Genomic DNA, 20419 nt, shown 5'->3' with positions numbered 1-20419 from the left:
TACTCTTAAAAGCATATGATGGATACAGAAATAAGTTGACTTTGGTTATAGAAAAATTCTGATCAGCTCAAAGTATAAAATCTTAACCCTAAAGTTGATAAATCTTAGATTATCACAAAATTGTTAATTTTGTCAGTATTATCACAATCAGTACCACTTCTAATACAAGTAGCACTGCTAAATAAACTTGTATTCTATCTGAGCCAGAGCTGTGAGATTCATTTAGCCTACACTCACCAGCTCATGAACACTGAAAACTGTCAGTCTGGTAGTGGGACTCTGAAGACAATATATTTAAGTCATTACTCCTACCAGGATTATGACGGCATGTTTTAGTTCTTGTCTACCGAAGAAACAATTCCAGATACCAGAATCAGGAGCCTCAAGTGCCATTTTTACTTGAAGGATCACCACTATAACCACCCATAAGTACTCAGGGAATGTATACCATGTGTGCTGTATTGCCAAAAGCCATCCTCCACCCCCACCCTGAACTTGGAGGTGACTTTGAACTGTACATTTGTTAATTTACCCATCCATCCATCATCTACTTGCCTTCCATCTAGTCCATTCGTAGAACACCTACTATGTGTTGGTCTCTGGGATAAAAGATAAATGAACCTTACTCTTTATGGCACAGCATGATCAACACAGGAAAAGAAACATCATTCAAGGAAGGGACCACAAAGAAAGGAATACACAACTGCTCAGAGCTCAGAAAGGGCTTCTGGGGGTGGGTGGGTAGCAGACTCTTCAGGTCTTGGCAGTGAAAAGCTGACAAGGCAAGGGCATGTGTAAAGACACAGAGACATGAACTAATTGTGGAGTTTTTGGGCAACTACAAATAATACTGTTGAACTCCAGGGTACAGTGTGGCAAAATGGAGGAAGAAAAGGATGGAACAATATTCCAGGGTGGTGCTGATCAAGATAGCAGCCAGAATAGAGTCAGGGAGAATAAGTACAATGCTGTTCATTTATTAATTTAGTCATTCAACAAATATTAACTGAGTGCCTGCCCTGTCCAGGCACTGTCTTAAGCACTTGGTACATCAGTGAACAAACAGACCAGGATCTCTGTCCTTACAGAGCTTGTTACCAAGGGATTGAGACAGACAACAAATAATAAACATAAACATAACAAGGAAGCAAATTATAAGGCATGCTAGACGAGAGTGTGCGATATAGGAAAAATAAACTAGCAGAATAAGGGGAGCAAAAGTGGTGAGGAATAACAATTTGTAATGGAGTCATGAGTAGGACTCATGCAGAAGGTGATATTGAGCCATGGGTTCGCGATAGGGAATAGCCTGATGTGTCTGGGGAGACAGAAGAGACGGTTGGGGAGGGATGTTGTAGGGATGGGGGATGAGGTCTCAGAGGTATAGAAAATGGCTGGGGAAGTACCCCAGGAGCCACTGGGATAGGGAATAGGAACTTCACAAGGTTTTGAGTGGAAGAGTGACAGATCTGATTTATGTTTGAAATTGACCACTCTGCTCACTTGAGGACAGATTGTAGCTGGACAAAAACCAGGGCAGACAGATGAGTTTGAAGGGTATTCTGGCTGCTCAAGAAAAGATTTTAGTTGCTCAGACTGAGGTCATGGCAGTGAAGGGGGTGAGAAGGGGTGGGATTCTGGGCTCACTTTGAAGTCAGAATTAGGAACTCTGCTCTGATGGCTTGGGTGTAGAAGTGAAAGACAGAAAGAAAGAGAAGAGTCAAGGATGACCCTGAGGATTTTGTCCTGAGCTGAGGTTTTAAGAGGTAGTAGGTGAAGAGGTGCGGAGTGGGGGAGCGATATAGTTCAGTCTATTGTGATAATTCAGGTAAGAAGGGTCTACATGAAGACATCGAACATGAGGAAAGAGCAGATGGACAGATTTCAGAGATATGTACAGCACATACAAAACTTGCTAATTCTTAGATGTGGGAAGTGAGGGAAGGGGGAGAATCTAAGAAAACCTCTAGTTTCTGGCCTAGATAAGTGGGTAGATAGAAGTGCCATTCATTGAAGTAGAGAATATCGAAGGAGAAAGCTGGCTCTTGGTGGTTTCAGACACTGAACTTGATGCCAGAGTGTGGGAAGATTCTACACAAAGCATGTACACATAGAACTGAATTTATCTCATGATATAACCAGGCTTCTCATTGTTAAATAGAGGTCACTTATCAGGAACACAAATGTTTGTACCCTCTTCATTATCTATTCAAAGACTCAACATGTGCACAAAACAGGGTACTGGGTTCTGCTCTGTGAGAGGTCAAAGTATCTTTGCCATTCCTTGTTTTCTGGCATCCATTCTTTACACAGTGATTACCAGAGGACACAAGGGTAGAGCAGGAGCTGGTAGGGGTACAGAACATCTGAGGGCACTGAAGGTAGTGAGGGGAGAAAGAAAAAGGAAGAGGTGGGAAGTCTCAAAAATCTGGTAGTACTGAATTCTGGGATGCATTATATGCTGTTTTCTTTTATTTCAGATATTGAGAGAAAGAAAAGGTGATTGATAGGAAATATGCTACCATATCTATACTAAAGGTACACGGTAGATAAGCTGCTAGTACCCCACCTGGGATCTGTGTACCTCAGCTTTGCCTGCCTTCAACTGGAGCTCTATGATGGAGCTTTGGTCATCACAGAAATGGAAAGGCAGTAGTGGCATAGATAATGTTCATATTTGCTGATAACATATTGAGCTTGAACTGACCTCATCTTACCTGAAAGTAAAGAAGAAAAAAAGAGAAGTCTGTACAGTAATTCCAAAAAAGGAAAGGAACAGCCATCTAGTTAAGGAACACACACAGTTTTGAAAATTATCCATTACCAGACCCAGACAAAGACATGGCATCATGAGTAGCAGGTTCTGTAAAGAAGCAATTGGATGTGCTGAGAGGGAAAGGATGAGGTGAGGAAGGGCTGTTAGGAAATTAAAAATGCACTAGCATAATTAAAATTTGCATTGAAAGCATATGAAGTAGAAGCAATCACATACTATTAAATTGGGATTGTTGAGGGTAAATTTCAAAAGCTCTCCTAGAAGGTAGAGATGGCCACAGGACTGAAAACATAATAGATCCGGGGAATGGAGAAGTTATCCAGCAAGCCAATCCTCCTAGAGGAGAGGACAGAGTGGAGGAACAAAACCACAGAAGAGGGATTTCCTGAGAGGAAAAAAGCCTATGTGTAAAGCTGGCAAGGGCCTACTTCATCCTGCTACATGAAGTTAAGACCTTTAGCTACATTATATTTCTGAATCAAGAAACTGAAGTGGGGAGAAGGGACAAGTCAAGAGAAAACAGTTCAAAAGAGCAATTCCAAAGGCAAAAATCTGAGACAATAAAATGCTTAGACATCAAGAGGAATATTAGTTTAGTTGTGCAAATTCTTAAAATTTCACTACCTTATTGAGCAGCCAGCTCTGCTGTTGGTAAGAAGAACAAAAACAGCCATGGAAGGAACTACAGTACTTGATGAGCATGAACAGAGGTGGAGCAGGTGCTAGAGTTGTCTCAATGCTCAAGGGCAGAATAGCAGACGACTGAAATAAACTTTCTCCACTTGAAAGAATTAATTGAACAAGTTAAGAAGGACAGGATAACACGAGCCTTCTTATGATGGCCGGCTGCTTAGAAATGTTAAGCAGATACCTTAAAGCAACTGAGGCCAATAGGAAAAGGGGAACAGGTACTAGAGAAAAGGTTAGATCAAAAAGAATTAACCTAGAAGGTAACACCCACGCACAGGAAATCAATGTGAGTCAATGCCCTGTATAGCTATCCTTATCTCAACCAGCAAAAACCCTTGTTCCTTCCTTTTATTGCTTATACTCTCTCTACAACAAAATTAGAAATAAGGGCAAAATAGTTTCTGCTGGGTATTGAGGGAGGGGAGAGAGGCAGGGGGGGAGTGGGTGGTAAGGGAGGGGGTGGGGGCAGGGGGGAGAAATGAACCAAGCCTTGTATGCACATATGAATAATAAAAGAAAAATGAAAAAAAAGGAAATAAAAAAAAGAAATGTTAGAAGAAATGCATGAAATGAGAAAGAATTTTTTGAAGAAATGAAGTTGCAATGGCTGATTAACTGATAATACAGTAAGACAAAAGAAATAAGAGAAAATTGTTAGAACTTTGAAACCATCTCCACCATTCATTTCATTTGGATTTGAGGGTGGAAGTTGCTATGGTTTAACTGTGGGTTGATCCCCCAAAGGCTCACATCCTGAAAGCTTGGCCCCCAGTATGGTGGTATATCTTTAAATGGAGGGGCCAACTGGAAGGTAATTAGGTCACATTGATTAGGGATCTACCCTTATCAATGGATTAATGTTGTCTCTCAGGAGTGAGAGACTAATCCATGAGACTGGATTAGTCCCCATGAGAATGGGTTGTTACAAAGAAGCCTGGTACCTCCTGAGCCCCTCTTCTGTGCATGCTCCCACCATGGGCCATGAGATTGTCAGTAAGAGCAAAGAAGTTCCTGAGGCCATGCTCTTGAACTTCCAGAATTGTAAATGACATAATCCCTTTTCTTTATAAAATACCCCAGGTCAAATATTGTTATAGCAGCACAAAACAGATTATGACAGAAGGAAGTAAATTGGGGAGGAACAGAAAACAGAGGAAAAGGAAAAGTTTGCAAAGAGGAAAAGAACAGAGGCCCCTCAGGGGATTCCAGCCTTAGTGAGATGGAGCAAACTAGATTGAAGCTGAAGATGTGCACCAATGTTGGTACTCTTTCTGGTGCCATGGGGCCCATAAATGACCATAAATGATTTTCGGGTTTTGGCTGTGATTCCCTCATCTGCACGGGGCTGCTCCTTTTCCTGAAAGCCCTGTAAGGGGAGAGGATGAGACTCACCTGGGCAGAGGTGCTGTGCAGCCTCAGCAGCCCGTTCTCAAGCCGCTCCATTTTGGACTTGAGCTCTTCTCCATTCCTGTGCAGTAAGCTATGGTACAGTCTGATGAACTCCAGAAAGGACTTGGGAGTTGTGTAGTTGTAGCGCTGCTCATTGCTCAGATAAGCCTGGGATGTTTCGTTAACACTTGTGTGGGCAAAGGCCATAAACTTGCTAATCGACTGCTTTACTGAAGGCTAAAATCAAAGAGCAGGAAACAATGGGTTCATCTCACAGGGGAGACAGATGGTGACTTCCCAGCCCACTCATTGTTTCACCACGTGTAAAGTTGTGGGTCCACAACTCTATCCAAGTCTGGCCTTTAACCCTGACATCTGCACGTGGAATCCCTTATGCCCTGAGGTGGGAGGATCCTGAGAAGGGTCTCCTTTCCCCCCTCACCTCAATGCCCTCTGTATTCTGCAAGAAGCGGAGGCTGACAGACTCCAGTGCCTGCTTAGGCCACTCATGGAACCAGTCAATGGCCGTGCAGTTCACAATGGCTGGAAACTTCCTGCTGCGGACCCTCAGCTTGTTCCCCACAGGGGAGAAGCAGAGAGTCACCTGAGAAGCCAGAGGGTGGGGAGAAGCAACAAGGTATCAGAGAAACACTGGCAGCAAGGCACACATGATTTTTTTTTTTTAATGCTGAGGGTACATTGTGGCATTTACAAAAGTTCTTACACTGTATCAAATATATCATAGTTGAATTCACTCCCTCCATCATTCTCCTTTATCTCCTCCCCATTCCTGGAGTAGTTTCAACAGGTCTCATTTTTTCATTTACAACATGTATACGTGGTATTTGCACTATATTCACCCTCCCACATACTTTCCCCACATCTTTTCCCCTTGTACTGGTACCGCCCTCTCCCCCCAGGCAGGACTTGTTCCACCCTCCTGTTCTCTGATTTTTAAAAGAAAAAAATGACATTTTTGTTTGTTTAAGATAGCTATACAGGGTGTTTCATTGTGACATTTCCATATATAATATGTATTATAACCCGAATTGGTTCATTGCCTCTATTTTTCTTCTTTCTACCTTAAGCTCCTTATATAGTGATTTAAATAGGTTTAACAATTCTGTATTCATTCTTGTATAGGAAGTACATAAACCATATTTGCCTTCCTAACTTCCTTCTCTTATCCTCTCTCTCTCATATGTGACCTCCCCTTAGGGTAACCTGTACTTCATAATATTTCTGTATTTGTATTAGATCTATATTCCACATATGAGAGAAAACACATGGCTTTTGAAGGCACACATGGTTTGATCACTCCAAAAATTGAGAAACACATACAACAGAGACAAAATCTGTCCATACCAGCCAACTCTTCCAGCCAAGAGCTCAAGAATTCTGGACCAAGCAATGCATGAGAGGGCACTGTTCATAAAGCAGCTAAAAATGACATCCTTGTGATGGTGCTCAGGTGAGAAGGGCACGGCACCCTCACCACCTATTTCTAAGATGGTTCATAAGGACAGATGTGTCCAAAACATCAGCAGATGCTCCCATGAACCATCTCTGCCTATGCAAATCAGTAAATCTTTCTTTACCTTCAGTTGTCGTCGGACCCGATCTATAAAGAACTTCCAGCAGTTCTCTCTGTTAACAACCAGACCTTGACTCTTGACCTCATTCTTCACATTACTTATGATGTTTTCAACTTCATCATCAGAGTAGAGATCTGGGATCTCTCCTGGGAATAAATGGAGCATAGAATGGTAGCATTGGTCTCTTCGTACATGATGTAATCAGATATGGGACTATCTTGCTTTGGGACACAGGACTCTCGAGTTTTACAGCAAGTTCAACCTTGCTTGCTGGTGAAACTGGACAGACACCATTAATACCTCAAACACAGACAGGGGAATAAGTACATTAATGAGTGGAATGGGGTGTAGAGTACCTTCTTGAACTGGTGTAGATCATTTATAACACTTCAATGGTCTTTTCTGTTTTTGCTCAAAACATTTATTTACTAATCACTGTAGAGGATAGTAGTTCTGAAAGCTGTATCCCTAAGGACCTTACTATTTAGTAGGAAATTATCAAATATATTTATCTATGAGGCTGTTGGGTAGAAAGGGCCATAAAGAACCATATAGATAAATGCATGTATTTAAGAAGAGTGAGCAGTCACTTCCTATAGGATTACAAGGAATTTAGTGTATGATAAGTATAATATCTTAAATTGGTGGGGAAAAGATAAACTATTCAATAATTCAGTATATGATATTTGTAAAACTGGATCTAAAAATTTTGGTTGGATCCTTATCTTATACTGTATACCAGGGTAAATTTTAAATGGACCAGTGATTTATCTATAAGAATAACCATGAAAATAATAGAAAAATTGAGGGAAATGCTTATAACATCTGAGTGGGGAGGGACTTTATAACGATAACTCGACCTACTTTAAAAGAAAGATAAATCTGATGTACAAAAATGGGCTGGGGGTGTGGCTCAAGTGGTAGAGCACCTACCTAGCAAGTGCAAGGCTCTGAGTTCAAACCCCAGTACTGCCCAAAAAAAAAAAGTAAAAACTGATGTACAAAAATGGTTACATTTGACAACATGAAAATAAAGAAAAATGTCATGGTGAAAACACCACAGGCAAAGAAAAATAACCATAATGAAACCCAAGGAAAATAATTAAGAAAATATATGTTAACTCAGATTGTTGTTAAATGGTTATGTAAAGAAATTCTCTACAAATAAAAGATCAGTAAATCAATAGAAAGATAGATGGAGGCTTTGAAATGGGAGTTCACAGTAAAGGAAATAAACATGTCTCGGATATATGAAGAGATGTGCAACGTCACTTGTAAGCTACAGAAACAGCCTAGATGCCCCACTACTGATGAATGGATTAAGAAAATGTGGTATTCATATACAATGTTGAAATCACCATAGAAGAGAACTAAGGTAGAAAGGAGAAAAATAGAGGAGATGAACCAATTTGGGTTATAATACATATCTTATATGTATTATATGTATTATTTGGCTTATAATACATATATATCACAATGAACTATGTAACTATCTTATACAAATGAAAACATCTTATTTCAAAAAGGGAGAACAGGAAGGTAGAACAGGTCCTGTTGGAGGGGTTGGGACCAGTGGGAAGGGAGCAGATATAAGGAAGGGGTGTAGAAGGGTGAATGTGGTGGAAATATTAGGCACGTATGTATGAAAATGGAAATATGAGACCTGTTGAAACCATTCTAGGAATGGGGGGAAGAGGGATAAGAAAGAATGATGGAGGGGGTGAATTCAACTATGATATATTGTAAGAACTTTTGTAAATGTCACAATGTACCCCCACTACAACAATAATAATGAAAAAACATTAATGGACACAGACATCAAGCTGCTTAGTTATTTTTTGTTTAAACAAATTAAGCTGGCAAACCTGATTATTATTATCACTCATAATAGCAGATCTGTATATTTAAATTAAGCTTAATTACTGTTTTTCTTTACCAAATTATCAAGAACTGAAACATTGCTTTAATGAGACAGTATCTGAGAGTAAAATTATATGCTCAATCTCATTAATGAATAAAATTCAAAAATCCTAATTAACTATATAATAATCATATGATAACTAAATAAAGTTTTTTCCAGAAATGCAAAGATAGTTACAAAATAAAAAAAACTATAAAAATAATTCACCACATTGACAAATTAAAGAAGTAAAATAATAAAACCATTGAAACAGATGCACAGAATTTCTAAAAAAAACTGTTAGCAAATTCAGAATAAATAAGATTTCTGTTAACCTGATAATAGCTCTCAATCCCATATCCAAAGCAAACATCTTAGCTAATAAGAAAATACTAAATATTCCCTTTTAAATCAGTATCAAGACAAACATGTTATGTTTTCTATTGAACATTATACATGAGGTCTCAGAATGTGAAAAAAGCTAAGGAAAAATATGTGAGGATAGTTAAGAAAGCAATATATATTATTGTTTGAAATCTAATTTTATACATAGAAAATCTAAAGGAATATTCAAGCAAAGAATCAGAACTCATAAGTGTTCAATAACAAGTTTACTGAATACAAAATCAATACTGGAAATTGAATCACATTCCTGCTCTCCAGCTAAAAAAAGAGTTAATTTAAGTCATCATTTAGAATACCAACAAAAACCATAGGCAACTAAGTAATACTGTATACAAGATTTTAATGTAAAAACCATAGCCTACTATTGAAAGGAATAAATGAAACCATTAATAGGTGAAGATAATTGTGGGGATTGGTATAGTAACACCACTATCACAAAGATGCAATTCCATTTAAAAAATCAAGTAGGCATATTTTTTAATCCTGACAAGAATATGTATATGTGTATGTGTATGAGTATGTGTATGTATATGTATATGGAGAGTAAAGGGTAAAGAATGACATTCCTGAGGAAGAACCAGGAGGGACTTGCCTTACCAGAGTTCAAGTCTCCTTATAAAACTATGATCTTTAAAGCAATGTGAAGTTGGTATTGGGGTAAATAAGTGGAGCAAAAATGAAACACCTAGAAACTGACCCAGATACAAAAAGGAAAATGATATAACAAAGGGACAGACTGATAAACAAGTGATGCTAGGATAATTCAATATTAGCATCACAAATACAATGAAATTACTGTATAAAAATAAATTCCAAGTGATTAAAGACATAAATCTGAAGAGAAAAACAGCAATAACTTAAAACACAGGCAATTATTTTTATGGCATTGGGATAGGACAAAATATCTAAAACGGAATACAAAAACCATAAAAAATACTGCTAGCTTTTAAAACATCAAAACTAAATTGGTATGAAAAAAGTCAAAGACTTCAAAATGATACTTTTAACCCACACTATGAGAAAGGGTTAATATCCAAAATATAAAAATAGCTCCTATAAATCCATAGGAAAAAGACAAAGTCCAAGAACCAAATGGCAAAATACTTAAGTATGCAATTCATGGAAGAGGTACAGGAATAGAGATAGAAGAAGTTCTTGGGGCCACCCTACCCAACTTCCTTCCTTGGGGATGTGGTTGTGGTCCTCAACATGGGTGATTTGGCAAATGGTCTTTACCTAGTCAGAGTGTCTGAAATTATGATCCTGTCATCCATGAAATCTCTGCACTTCCGTGAACTAATACTGAATCTATAGGAAACTTGGTTTGACAGCACTGACCCTGTCAAGCGTCTAAGAAGAGTTTTATTTCAATTAGCCTTAATCATTTAAAAAGTCAAATGAATTCATGAAAGTGATCATTTACTTTCTTGCCTTAATTGGACAAACTTGATTTAATTTCCATTCTTTAAGATATTTAATAGCATGAGTATAAAACACCCTGTACTGTAACTTGTCAGAATCAAGGTCTTCCTAATGGGATAGCCTCTTTTGATGAGAACAGGGATCAGAGAAAACTGCTAGAGAGATGAATGATACTTAGCATGCTTTGGGAGTTTAGGAGTTCAGGGAAAATTTTTTAAAAGAAGTGCTTAAATAGAACCATACTTGGACCTGCCTGCAGTGTTCTGGATTTCTTTCTCCTTGATCTCTGATTATCTGTTAATATGTTAGAGCCCTCTTTGGATTTTCTTTGGTCTTAGGTTATTTGTAATAGTATAGTCTACATCGTTTACCTTTCATCAAAGATGTAGGACTTATCTCTTTTTTTTTGCTTTTTATCTACAAAATGCTGGATGCTGAGGAGACAAACTATGGCCTGTAAACCTAACTATTTGGGAAGCTGAGATTGGGAGCATTGTGGCTCAAAGCCAGCTGGGGAAAATAGTTATTGAGAACCCATCTCCAAAAATAATTGGAGCAAAATGGACTGGAGGCATGGCTCAAATGGTAGAGTACCTGCTTTGCTAGTACTAAACCCTGAGTTCAAGTCCCAGTCCCTCCAAAAACAACCCCCCCTCAAAAAAAGGAAAATTCTAACATAAGATCCTAAATAAAATGAAGTATGAAATCTGAGTTAGGAGAGGAAAAGACATCATACTTGGAGTAGACTAGTTCTTTTTAGCTGGTTAGTGCTAATTGGCTGACTAATTTACTGCAGTAAAACGACTTTCTGAGAGGCTGGAAAGATGGAGATAGAGGTGCTGTCCTGGAAATCCAGGGGCTGATTCTTATTTTTCCCTCTAGATTAGGATGGAGACTTGTTGAATTTGGATCAAAGACCAAGAAAACAACTTTGGTAAGAATTCCTAAAATACCCAAGTTAGATGGTCAGTGTACATTCTTCAGAAACTATTATACATGTCAATAAGGAGAAAGCAAGGGTTGAGCTTTTCAGATCCAGCAAGGGTCTATATTAAAGCACAGTCTCCTTAGTGGCTAAATGACCCCACTTCAGACTCTGGTAGAAAAGGGAAGTGGCTCAAAGATATGCTTTGTCTGTTTCTGATCTAGGTGGTCACCCTACTCTAAATACAATTATGTATCTTTTGGTGAATTTTAAAGCCAGGAATTTAATCTTTTTTTTACTTTGTGTATAGGATTTCTTCTTGTCAAACTGTAACCCACCTAAAATGCAACTTGTATAAAGATGGGTTCTAAAATGTGTAGTTGATATCAGAAGAAGGATTCAGAAGACAAATATCATTGTGGGGTTTTTGGGCAATGGTGTCAGAATACCAAGGGATAAAACAGCAGGCTAAAGATGTGAGGGAGACATTTTTGGGGGAAAGTTGCATCAGTAGCATTCACTCAGTGTACCTTTATAGGCAGTCTAACCAGGACTTGCAGATAATTATAAAGTAATGAGGGAAACTGGGTATAGTTTCCTACTCACTACTGTGCTTTCCAAGGGTGGAGGAATTGCATAACCCCATACAACTGAAAAAATTACAGAGATAGTGAGATTCTGAGAAATCCCTACAGCCTTGGCTGGACTGGCATTTGGTTATTTTCTGGTCAGAAATTAATTATTTGAAAGGGAAAATTAAAACTAAGATACACTCTAATCCTCCCTGTTGAAATGGTTAAGTTAAAAAAGGGAAGACCATTTGGGGAAAAAAGTGTTAATTTTAACTGGATCTCCACCTTAACATATGTACTCAAATCATGCTTTTTAAAAATATATACATATAGAAGACTCAAATGAGAACTGTGAATCTGAAACACCATGACTTTGGAGCAGGCTGATTACATTAAGTTTTCACTGGGAAAGCCTTCAGAAATTCATTTGCACTTAAAAAAGTGTCCTCTAAATGAAAAATTAAAGTCACTTAATTGAGGAATAAAACTTCAAATTGGCAAAAGTATAACAATTTCTGTGTCTCAGACATTATTTCAGGAGAAGGTGACCTGGCTGGATTGAAGCCAGGGAAATACAGGGTGACTGGCAACATGCCTGACATCCCCAAAGCTGTGTCTTTAGAAGCACAGTTTTATTCACTTGGTTGTTTTAGAAATTAGGCTTCAGCATAGCTTCAGGGTGGGAGACCAATTGGAGCCCTCTCATTTAATAAAATAACAAAAGGTACAGCAGTATTACAGGTTAACTACCATGATGAGATATTACAGAAAATACAGAGTATTTTGGAAGGGAACAATTTGGTGTATTGGAGGAGGAAAACTCCTAGATATAATGTTACCTTAAGTAGGATAGGTTGGGAAGGATTGAGTGTGGCATCAGTATAACACTAGTAGCCAGCATAATAAGGAACCTGAGGCACGGCTCCTCGTTAGAAATCAGCCATTAGAGGACCTGTTAGTGCCCGGTCTGCTCCTGGGGAAAGCGGCTCTTCATGGAATGACAGCAAAATGGTACGGGGTGCAATGCCAGAAAATACGAAGCACACAATAATTCTGAAGCAGAGAAGTTCTTAGCAAATCCAAAACATATCACTTATGACATGGGATAGATGATGGGGAAATGTACTTCTGATCATGGTCCTTGCAATTTTTTAAACTAAAGAGTGTTTTGAAATGGGTTTGTGAACTGCAGGGAATCTGAAGGCAGGAACTTTGTTCAGGAACATTTGTACACTGAGTTTTCTTTACCCAGGTGAAGAGATGGTTTTGATGAGACTGCATTTGGTTTAAGACTCAGGAAAGCATGTTTTCCCTTTAATTGACATAAATACACACATAATTTATGCACTATATTGTATTTTTATGTACTCTAGTGCCTTAAATAAATATGTGTGTGTGTCTATAAATTTTTGGAATAGTTGACATAAGTCCTCAAATACTGAGGACAATTAAGTAACAAGAATTGAGCTTCCATTAAAGTTCAGCCTTGCACTGACAGCATTACAGGGCACTTAATTCCTGTCAAGGCCACTGACTGGGGACCAAGGAAAACTGTGCAGATACTCTACATCTGTTCCTGCTTCCACAATTTTCTGAATCCTTGGTTAATTAAGTTGGAAACCCAATCTTGCCCTACTGTGTGTTTTGTGTGCATATTCTCCCTTGTGTTTAACTTCTGCCAATGCATAATCTACTTGAAGTCTATATACATTCTGGTTTCTTTTTGTCACGGTTATGGAGAGAGCACAAAAGGGCTCAGCAGGCCCTCAGGTGCTAAACTTGCTCTTGTTTCCATAATCAGCTAGCTCTTGTCCCACTAAGAGAACCTCAAGATTATTGTCTGATTTGCAGTGAAAGTAGAATCTAAGAGTCAGGACAGCTGGCACAGAACCAGACCTAGGAAGGGCTTTAGCAAACCAGCACTTTGCTGTATCAGTTCTCTCTCATTTCTGTGACCCAGCTTTTCTAACCTTGGACTTCATTTCCACCTTTGAATTCCTCTGATTCTATTGGAGATACTGAAGTGCAAAGTCTCTTACCAGATGCCAAAAGGTCATTGATGAGCACAAGGAACCTCTCATCAGCCACTTGGGCATCAGCCATGAGAAACACTGTGCTGAGGTTCTTCACCCCAGCTTTCATGCACAGGTTGGCAAGGTCCACCTGAAGGAACAGCAAAATCAGAAATCTTTGAGAAGGACTTTTGAAAGAGATCCTCAATCCACTCTTTAGGAATAGAACCATTTTCAAATCTTTAGTGGAAATAAAGCAAGATGACAATGGGAGGTGGGGAGGAGTGCCATTTTGCATGGACAGACAGGAAAATATGTCTCTTTTACAGGTCTCAGTGCAAGTGGAGATGGGCAAGTAGAACTGAATAGTGAGGACCTTTAGTTCAAACAATCACAGTGACTCCTGCACCAGCTTGTGCAAAGAAGTAACAGATGTTCTTTCCAAAGGACAGAGGTGGTTCTTGTTCATGTATTTTACTTATGTCTTCATGCAAGTGAGTCTCCTGCTCCAGAGAGCAAGCAATTGCTCTTGGTCTTGACAGAGGAGTCATGTACATGGTGCTACCTGCCTGGGCATGAATTTATGTTATGCTAACAGTGTCTTGTGTTCTTATGAGTAGCTCTAGTAAAAGGCTTGTTGAAAAAATGTATTGAGGAACACATGCACACAATCACGGCAGGAAATCACACCCATTCAAAGCTGCAGGTGGATGAAGTTTTTGCTAGGATACCAAGCCCTGAATTTATTCAGCTTAGTCAGTTTTGGTTTCTCTGCTGTATCACCTTCACAAAGCTCTGCATTTTCCCTTACCTTGCTCTGTTCTACCAGCACCACTCAGAGCTCATTTCCTAACACCCTCATACTTTCTCTTTTTTCAGTGTTTCTGTAGAGTCCAAATAACTTACCTTTAAAGATAATACACTTCCTTTCAGATCAATGACTCTCACCGTATGTTTTTACAGAATGATCTGAGACAGTGTTGCTCTATTCTCATTAGAATCATCTGGGGGATGCTTTGAACAACTTTGATGCACAGGCTGTTCCCTAGGCTAGTTAAATCTGAACAGCTGGGGGTGGGATGCAGGCATCAGCATTATTGGACGATCCCCAGTGAGTCCTAGGTTTTTGTGTAGAAGTACTGTTTTATATCTTTCTGTAAATGCATATTTCCCATCACACTATCTTGTCTTGTCTTTTTTGGAAGCACTAAAGAAAGATGTAATGTGAACTTGATGTATGACCTTGGATATAATCAGCATTGAGTAACTTAGCTGTGGTTTCAGAACAGAAGTGAGATCTACTTCTCCCCTCACAGGCTAGGAGTATTAAGTGAGGTGGGTAGGTCTAGCTTAGTGCTGGCTGGAGTTCTCCCATGAACATCAGGGGCAAATCCTGATGGAAATTACACCGTGACTTCCTCCTGTCACTGGCTTGTAGCCATGGACAAAGGCCAATGAAGGGAATTGGATAAATGACATTTGAAGGTTGTAATAATGCCATTCTTTACTTTCTAGAACATCATGGCTCCTAAATGTTGCCATCTAAAACCAGAAAATGTCACAGCAGGTCCCAGAGGCCAATGGTTACTGAGTCCATCTTTTCAAATATGAACTTGCCCAATAAAACTTGGGCAGACTGTTGGAATTCCTCCTGTCTACTTCAGCAGCTAGCAAACTGTGTGCTAAACTTGATACAGATTTGGGTAAGTGTTGACCTTCCACCATTATAAGAAAGGCAACTGAGGTCTCACAAAGACAGACCTTGGAAAGGTCACTGTTTCAGGATAAGTCCAATTAGGAAAGAGCTCTTCATGTCACCAGCCCAGAAACTAAGACAAAAATGGACAACTGGAGGAGCTTATAGACAGGGGAACTGGAGAACCATTGAAGAATGACAGGGACTTGTGGGCAGTTGCGAGAGTCAAAGTTTCTTCCCCCTCATAGGTGTCCTTCTTACCTTGAAGTCAGGGATCTGGTAATCCTTGCGCAGTGTGATCTGGAATACATCCATGGAGCTGATGAAAGCTGCCAGCCTTGTCAGACTCTGCTTACCACTCCCACCTACACCAACCAGCAGAGCATTTCCCCGTGGGGACTCCAAGATGCGACTGATATGGCAGCTAGAGAAGGAAGCCAAGGCACGATGCCTTAATCAGACTTTTCATGGTGAGAACCACATATGGTATAATGGTTGGAGTAGGAACAGGAGCCTTCCTTGGAAGTACCTCCACGGACTGAGCTCTGGGACACTACTTAAATTGTCTCCAGTTCTTGCTTTGCCTTCTTACTCTAGTAGTAAGAAGCCATTGCTTTGCCTGAAGCCAGAACCAGTCAGTGTGGAGGAAGGGCCTAAGGCAGGCAGACAGGATTGGTGGGGTCATGATGGCCGTGGAGAGGGACTCAGGATTACTGTCTTCTTCTCTCTGGCTGAGCCTGGCTTTGCCTCACTTCTTCACTTCACTTTGCCTCACTTATTTGTGCTTTGGGGCACAAAAATGGGGCAGGAAAAAGAGAAGAATAGAAAATATACTATTGAGGGAAGGTTGGCAGACAAGGCAAGAACTCTTAGGAAAGAAAAGGAACAAGTCAGCAGATAAGAACAGAGTTCTGACATAGCTCTTTTCTTTTCCTCCTCTAATCCTTCCTGGGCACCGATGCTCTTGTAATGAGTATTCACACATTCTTATTGTCAGACAACAAGACACACACATCCTTGGCTTCAGATTCTCCCCTTCTAAGCCCCACTTTTCACCACTCTTGGTACCATTTTCCCATCCAGCATTGAGGAGTGGGGAGAGTGCAGGCCTCCTGCTGGGCTGAGACCACCCCTTCCAAAGGAGGCCACTTCTCCTGTCCTGTGAGGGCTTCCTCAAATGCCATCCCATGGAGCTGTCCTCAGCCTCTTTTCCAGCATATACTGCCATCCTTTTCTTACAGCCCTGTCAGCAGTGTATTTTAGGTAATGTGCTACATTATTTGTAAAAAAAATAATCCCACTCCATTTCATTTTTCATCTTAAAAGCAGTGGCTACTCATTGTACAAAATGGATAAAATGCATTAAAAGTTCAACATTCTATCTAGCAATAAATACTATTGACATTAATTATACGGCCTCCAAGATTTTTTCTAGGGTTTATAAATATATTTCTGAATTATACATTTATTACACCTGCACAAAGTCAATATATTTCTATCCCATCGATATTTAAAAATTGAGTTCACCTTATATCCTGAGCATAGTAGTTTTGTTTTGTAGTGCTGAGAATCAAATCCAGGTCTTCACAAATGCTAAGTTAGTACTTTACTTTTAGTCACACACTCAGTCCTTTGACATACTGTTTTGAGACCATCACTTATTTATTTTTTTGGTGAGACTGGGATTTGAACTCAGGGCTTTGCACTTGCAAATCAGGCACTCTGTCGCTTGAGCTACACTGCCAATCCATTTTGCTCTGGTTACTTTGGAGATGGGTCTCATGAACTAATTGCTCAGGCTGGCCTCGATCCTTGATCTTCCCAATCTCAGCCTTCCAAGTAGTTAGGATTACAGATGTGAGCCACTGAGGCCCAGTTTGAGACCAGTTTTCATTTAGCATTACTGTGATTATTTCCCTATGTGATCAAATAATCTCCTAAGCCATGCTTTCAATGGTGGAATAATATTGTACAGAATGTCAACATTGTATTGATAATAGAAATAAGTTGCTTGTCTGTGATAGCCTGCTGTTGGATGCCTAGACTCTTTCTAACATTTTCCATTATAAATAATGAGATAAAATGTTTTTTGTTTCTATCTCTAATTATTTCCTTGGGATAAGTTTCTAGAATTTAAATTGCTGCATCAAACAGTAAGACAACTTTTTACAGCTCTTGATATATACTGAAGAAATACTGTCCCCCAACCCCTGTATGGTGGTATCAACTTTTCTTATTTTAGTTAGAACTGGTCAAAAAGTAAATCTGTTATGTTGGAGAATGAGGACATATTGGTTTGTATTTGTTAGATTAAGAAGGTAAGTCAGTGAAGTCAGATGTTGGCAATCATGGGACAAAAACAGTATGAGAATAAGAATTCAACCAAATAGAGCATTTGAAATTTAATCACCCAGATTCCACTCCTATATTCCTGCCTTTGGTTAATGATGTAATTAGAAACTGCACATTCAAATACAGCAATGGAACAACTCAAGGTCGAACTAACCTCAGTTTTGAGGAAGGACTGTGGAGTTGCATTGGAGGGTGGAGTTTGACATGTTACAAAATATGAGTGTTTGAGGTTACAGGGCTCATATGGAGCTTCCTGTAGCAGGAATTTTCTTGCTATTGCAAATGTCTTGCATGTGCAGAAGACTTGGTCGTAATTAGTAACAAAGCTAAGTGTTCATAGGTTCCCATTGCCTCGTCTCCCTTCTGTTGGGAAGGAAATTCTGGTACAAGTGTGGGTGTGTCAACATACCATGGGTAGCATGTAATTGGGCCTGGACCCCATCTTTACATATGTGTATGCGTGTGTATAAATCATTGCCAGTTTAATGGTTGAAAATATTATGCTTTTAATTTTACTTATTTGTTTTCTAGGGAACTGAACATTTTTCATACAGTTTTCTTTTGTGAATTTTCTTTTCTCACGCCCTTTGCCTACTTTTCAATTTAAGTGTGCTTTTAGATTTATAGGATCCTTTTGCGTATGTTTTGAATTACCTTCCAATTTTTTACATTCACTTTTTAGTTTTCTTAGAGATTTTTTAGGTGTACATCTCAGTGAATTTTATATAGTTAAATTTACCAATCTAAATATTCAAGGGTTATTTATTGACCTGTACTTGGTTCTTTTATTTTACTTTTTCACTGTAATTATTTAATTGTGAAATTTATACTCTGTCTTTATCAGCTGAATTTACCCTTCTCTTGCTTTCTTATTAAACCACCATTTCCAGATGTCTTAAGAGTGTGTCTATTCATTTTATATCCATTATAGTGTTAGCACATTGAAGATATCCAATTTAACTTTATTAAATTGAAATAGAACAATACATGCCTTATACTCAGCATCACATTTGGGGAAATGTATGTAATCATTCTTTGCATTGTGTGCAATAGATTATTTGCTTTGTGTCTGTACTGGTGCCTGATAAGGGGAGAAACTAGTGTCCTAAGACATCTAGGCCTTCATTTCTGATTCAGAAAAGGTGGGGCAGGAATATTTTAGTGGAGAAGAGAGGCAAGCTAGGAGGAAGAGCTGGAGTCCAGCTGGGTTCTCTGGGTTGACCAACACCCACTCCTATTCCAGAAGGCCTGAACTCAGCTTAGCATGGCCCATGTTATTCAATATCGAAATGGGAAATGCACCCTTAGTGATGAAGTTTCCAAAGAAGAATGGTTAAGTCTGCAACCGTCAGCATTAGACTCCAGCTGGGGCTTCATTAACAACCTCTGATGAGGGCAAAGGACTCTGCATTTAAATTACAAAATTTAAAAAGAAGATCAATATTCTAAAGGGCTCCTGGGCCAGAAAACCAAGGCAGACTATGTTAAGCCCATCACTGAATTTCTACGAGATTAAAAACAAAAGCTGAAGATGCACCATGGCACAGCTGGAGGAAGATGTTTTACTGAAGACTAAAGGCACGCACGCACACACACACACACACATGCACACACAACCTCTGGAGAACTAATAAGACACTTGGGGCACAAAAGAAGTACATCTGAAGTTCTGTTTGCTTAATGACTGCTAAGCAATTCTAAGAGGAAAAAAGAGCAGGCTGAAAATATGCAAGAGAATGTAAAACAAAGAGAGGCAAAGAAAATGATGAATGAAGATTAGTTCAAAAGTGAGTGAAAAGATCTAATTTAAGGCTTTAAGAAAAAGCAGAACAGAATCTACTGAAATGGTGAAGGAAGTCAGTGAGAGAGAAAAATGGTTCTAGTAAGGAAAGAAAGCAGTAGCACAAAGAGAAACATCTTAGCAATGCCTGTGACTGTTCAGAGCAAGAGCACTTCACATAGCACTGCACCGTGACCTAGACACTCTTATTATCTTCATTTTCTGAATGAGGAAACTGAGGCTTGGGGAAACAAAGTGTCCTTCCTAAAGCACCCCCAACAACTCAGGGAAGACTGTGGCTTTGAACTTGGTTTGACTCAATCTCTAGAACTCATGTCCCTAGCAACTACACAGTATTCCAGTATTGAGCTCAGCATCAAAGCAGGAGAAAGGAAAAGAAGCAAAACTGGGAGAAGGTGTAGGGCAATTAGACTTAAAAAAATGTTAAGTACTCAAGTGGTGAGAACAAAATAGCCAGATGAAGTCACAATGAGCATATTCCTTACTGTACCATCAAAGTCAGCTCTTGCCTTGCTCCTGGGACACAGGACCTATGGGTTCCTGGTAAGGCACATACAGGCTCTTTCCTTTCCACCCTGTCCATTCCCACCATAGGTCTTAGAAGGTGAGATCTTCCTGGAGTGACCTTCGAACTCTGTCTCAGGCACTGTGTGCAGCGAGGGGAAGATGTAGAATCTCCAGACACCTCTGGTTTATCTGCTTCTCACTTTATCATTTACCTTCCTTCCTGTGGTCTAAGACAAATTCTGCTCTGGCTGGCCAGTAAATGCAGCCAGCTTCAATGAGTCCCCAGGGAGGGGATGGAAGGACAGTACATGGATAAAGTAATGGGATATTGATATTTCCAAACAAATGTACAGGAAGTATACATCCAAATACAAGTT

At 39.4% G+C, this 20419-nt stretch overlaps 1 protein-coding gene across 1 annotated transcript in view; it reads right to left on the bottom strand.

Moving 5' to 3' along the window:
• Positions 1-20419, bottom strand: part of Dnah9 (dynein axonemal heavy chain 9) — a 335102-nt gene that overhangs the window by 116923 nt on the left and 197760 nt on the right. The window contains exons 44-48 of the mRNA XM_074046853.1: positions 15644-15806; positions 13714-13837; positions 6454-6596; positions 5298-5459; positions 4859-5092 (exon numbers count right to left, since the gene is read on the bottom strand). Of these exons, the coding sequence (XP_073902954.1) occupies positions 4859-5092; positions 5298-5459; positions 6454-6596; positions 13714-13837; positions 15644-15806 (826 nt within the window). The remainder of the gene's footprint in view (positions 1-4858; positions 5093-5297; positions 5460-6453; positions 6597-13713; positions 13838-15643; positions 15807-20419) is intronic.

This window comes from Castor canadensis, chromosome 11, assembly GCF_047511655.1.
Source record: "Castor canadensis chromosome 11, mCasCan1.hap1v2, whole genome shotgun sequence".
Taxonomy (NCBI): Eukaryota; Metazoa; Chordata; class Mammalia; order Rodentia; family Castoridae; genus Castor; species Castor canadensis.
This window is presented reverse-complemented; position numbering and strand designations above follow the sequence as displayed.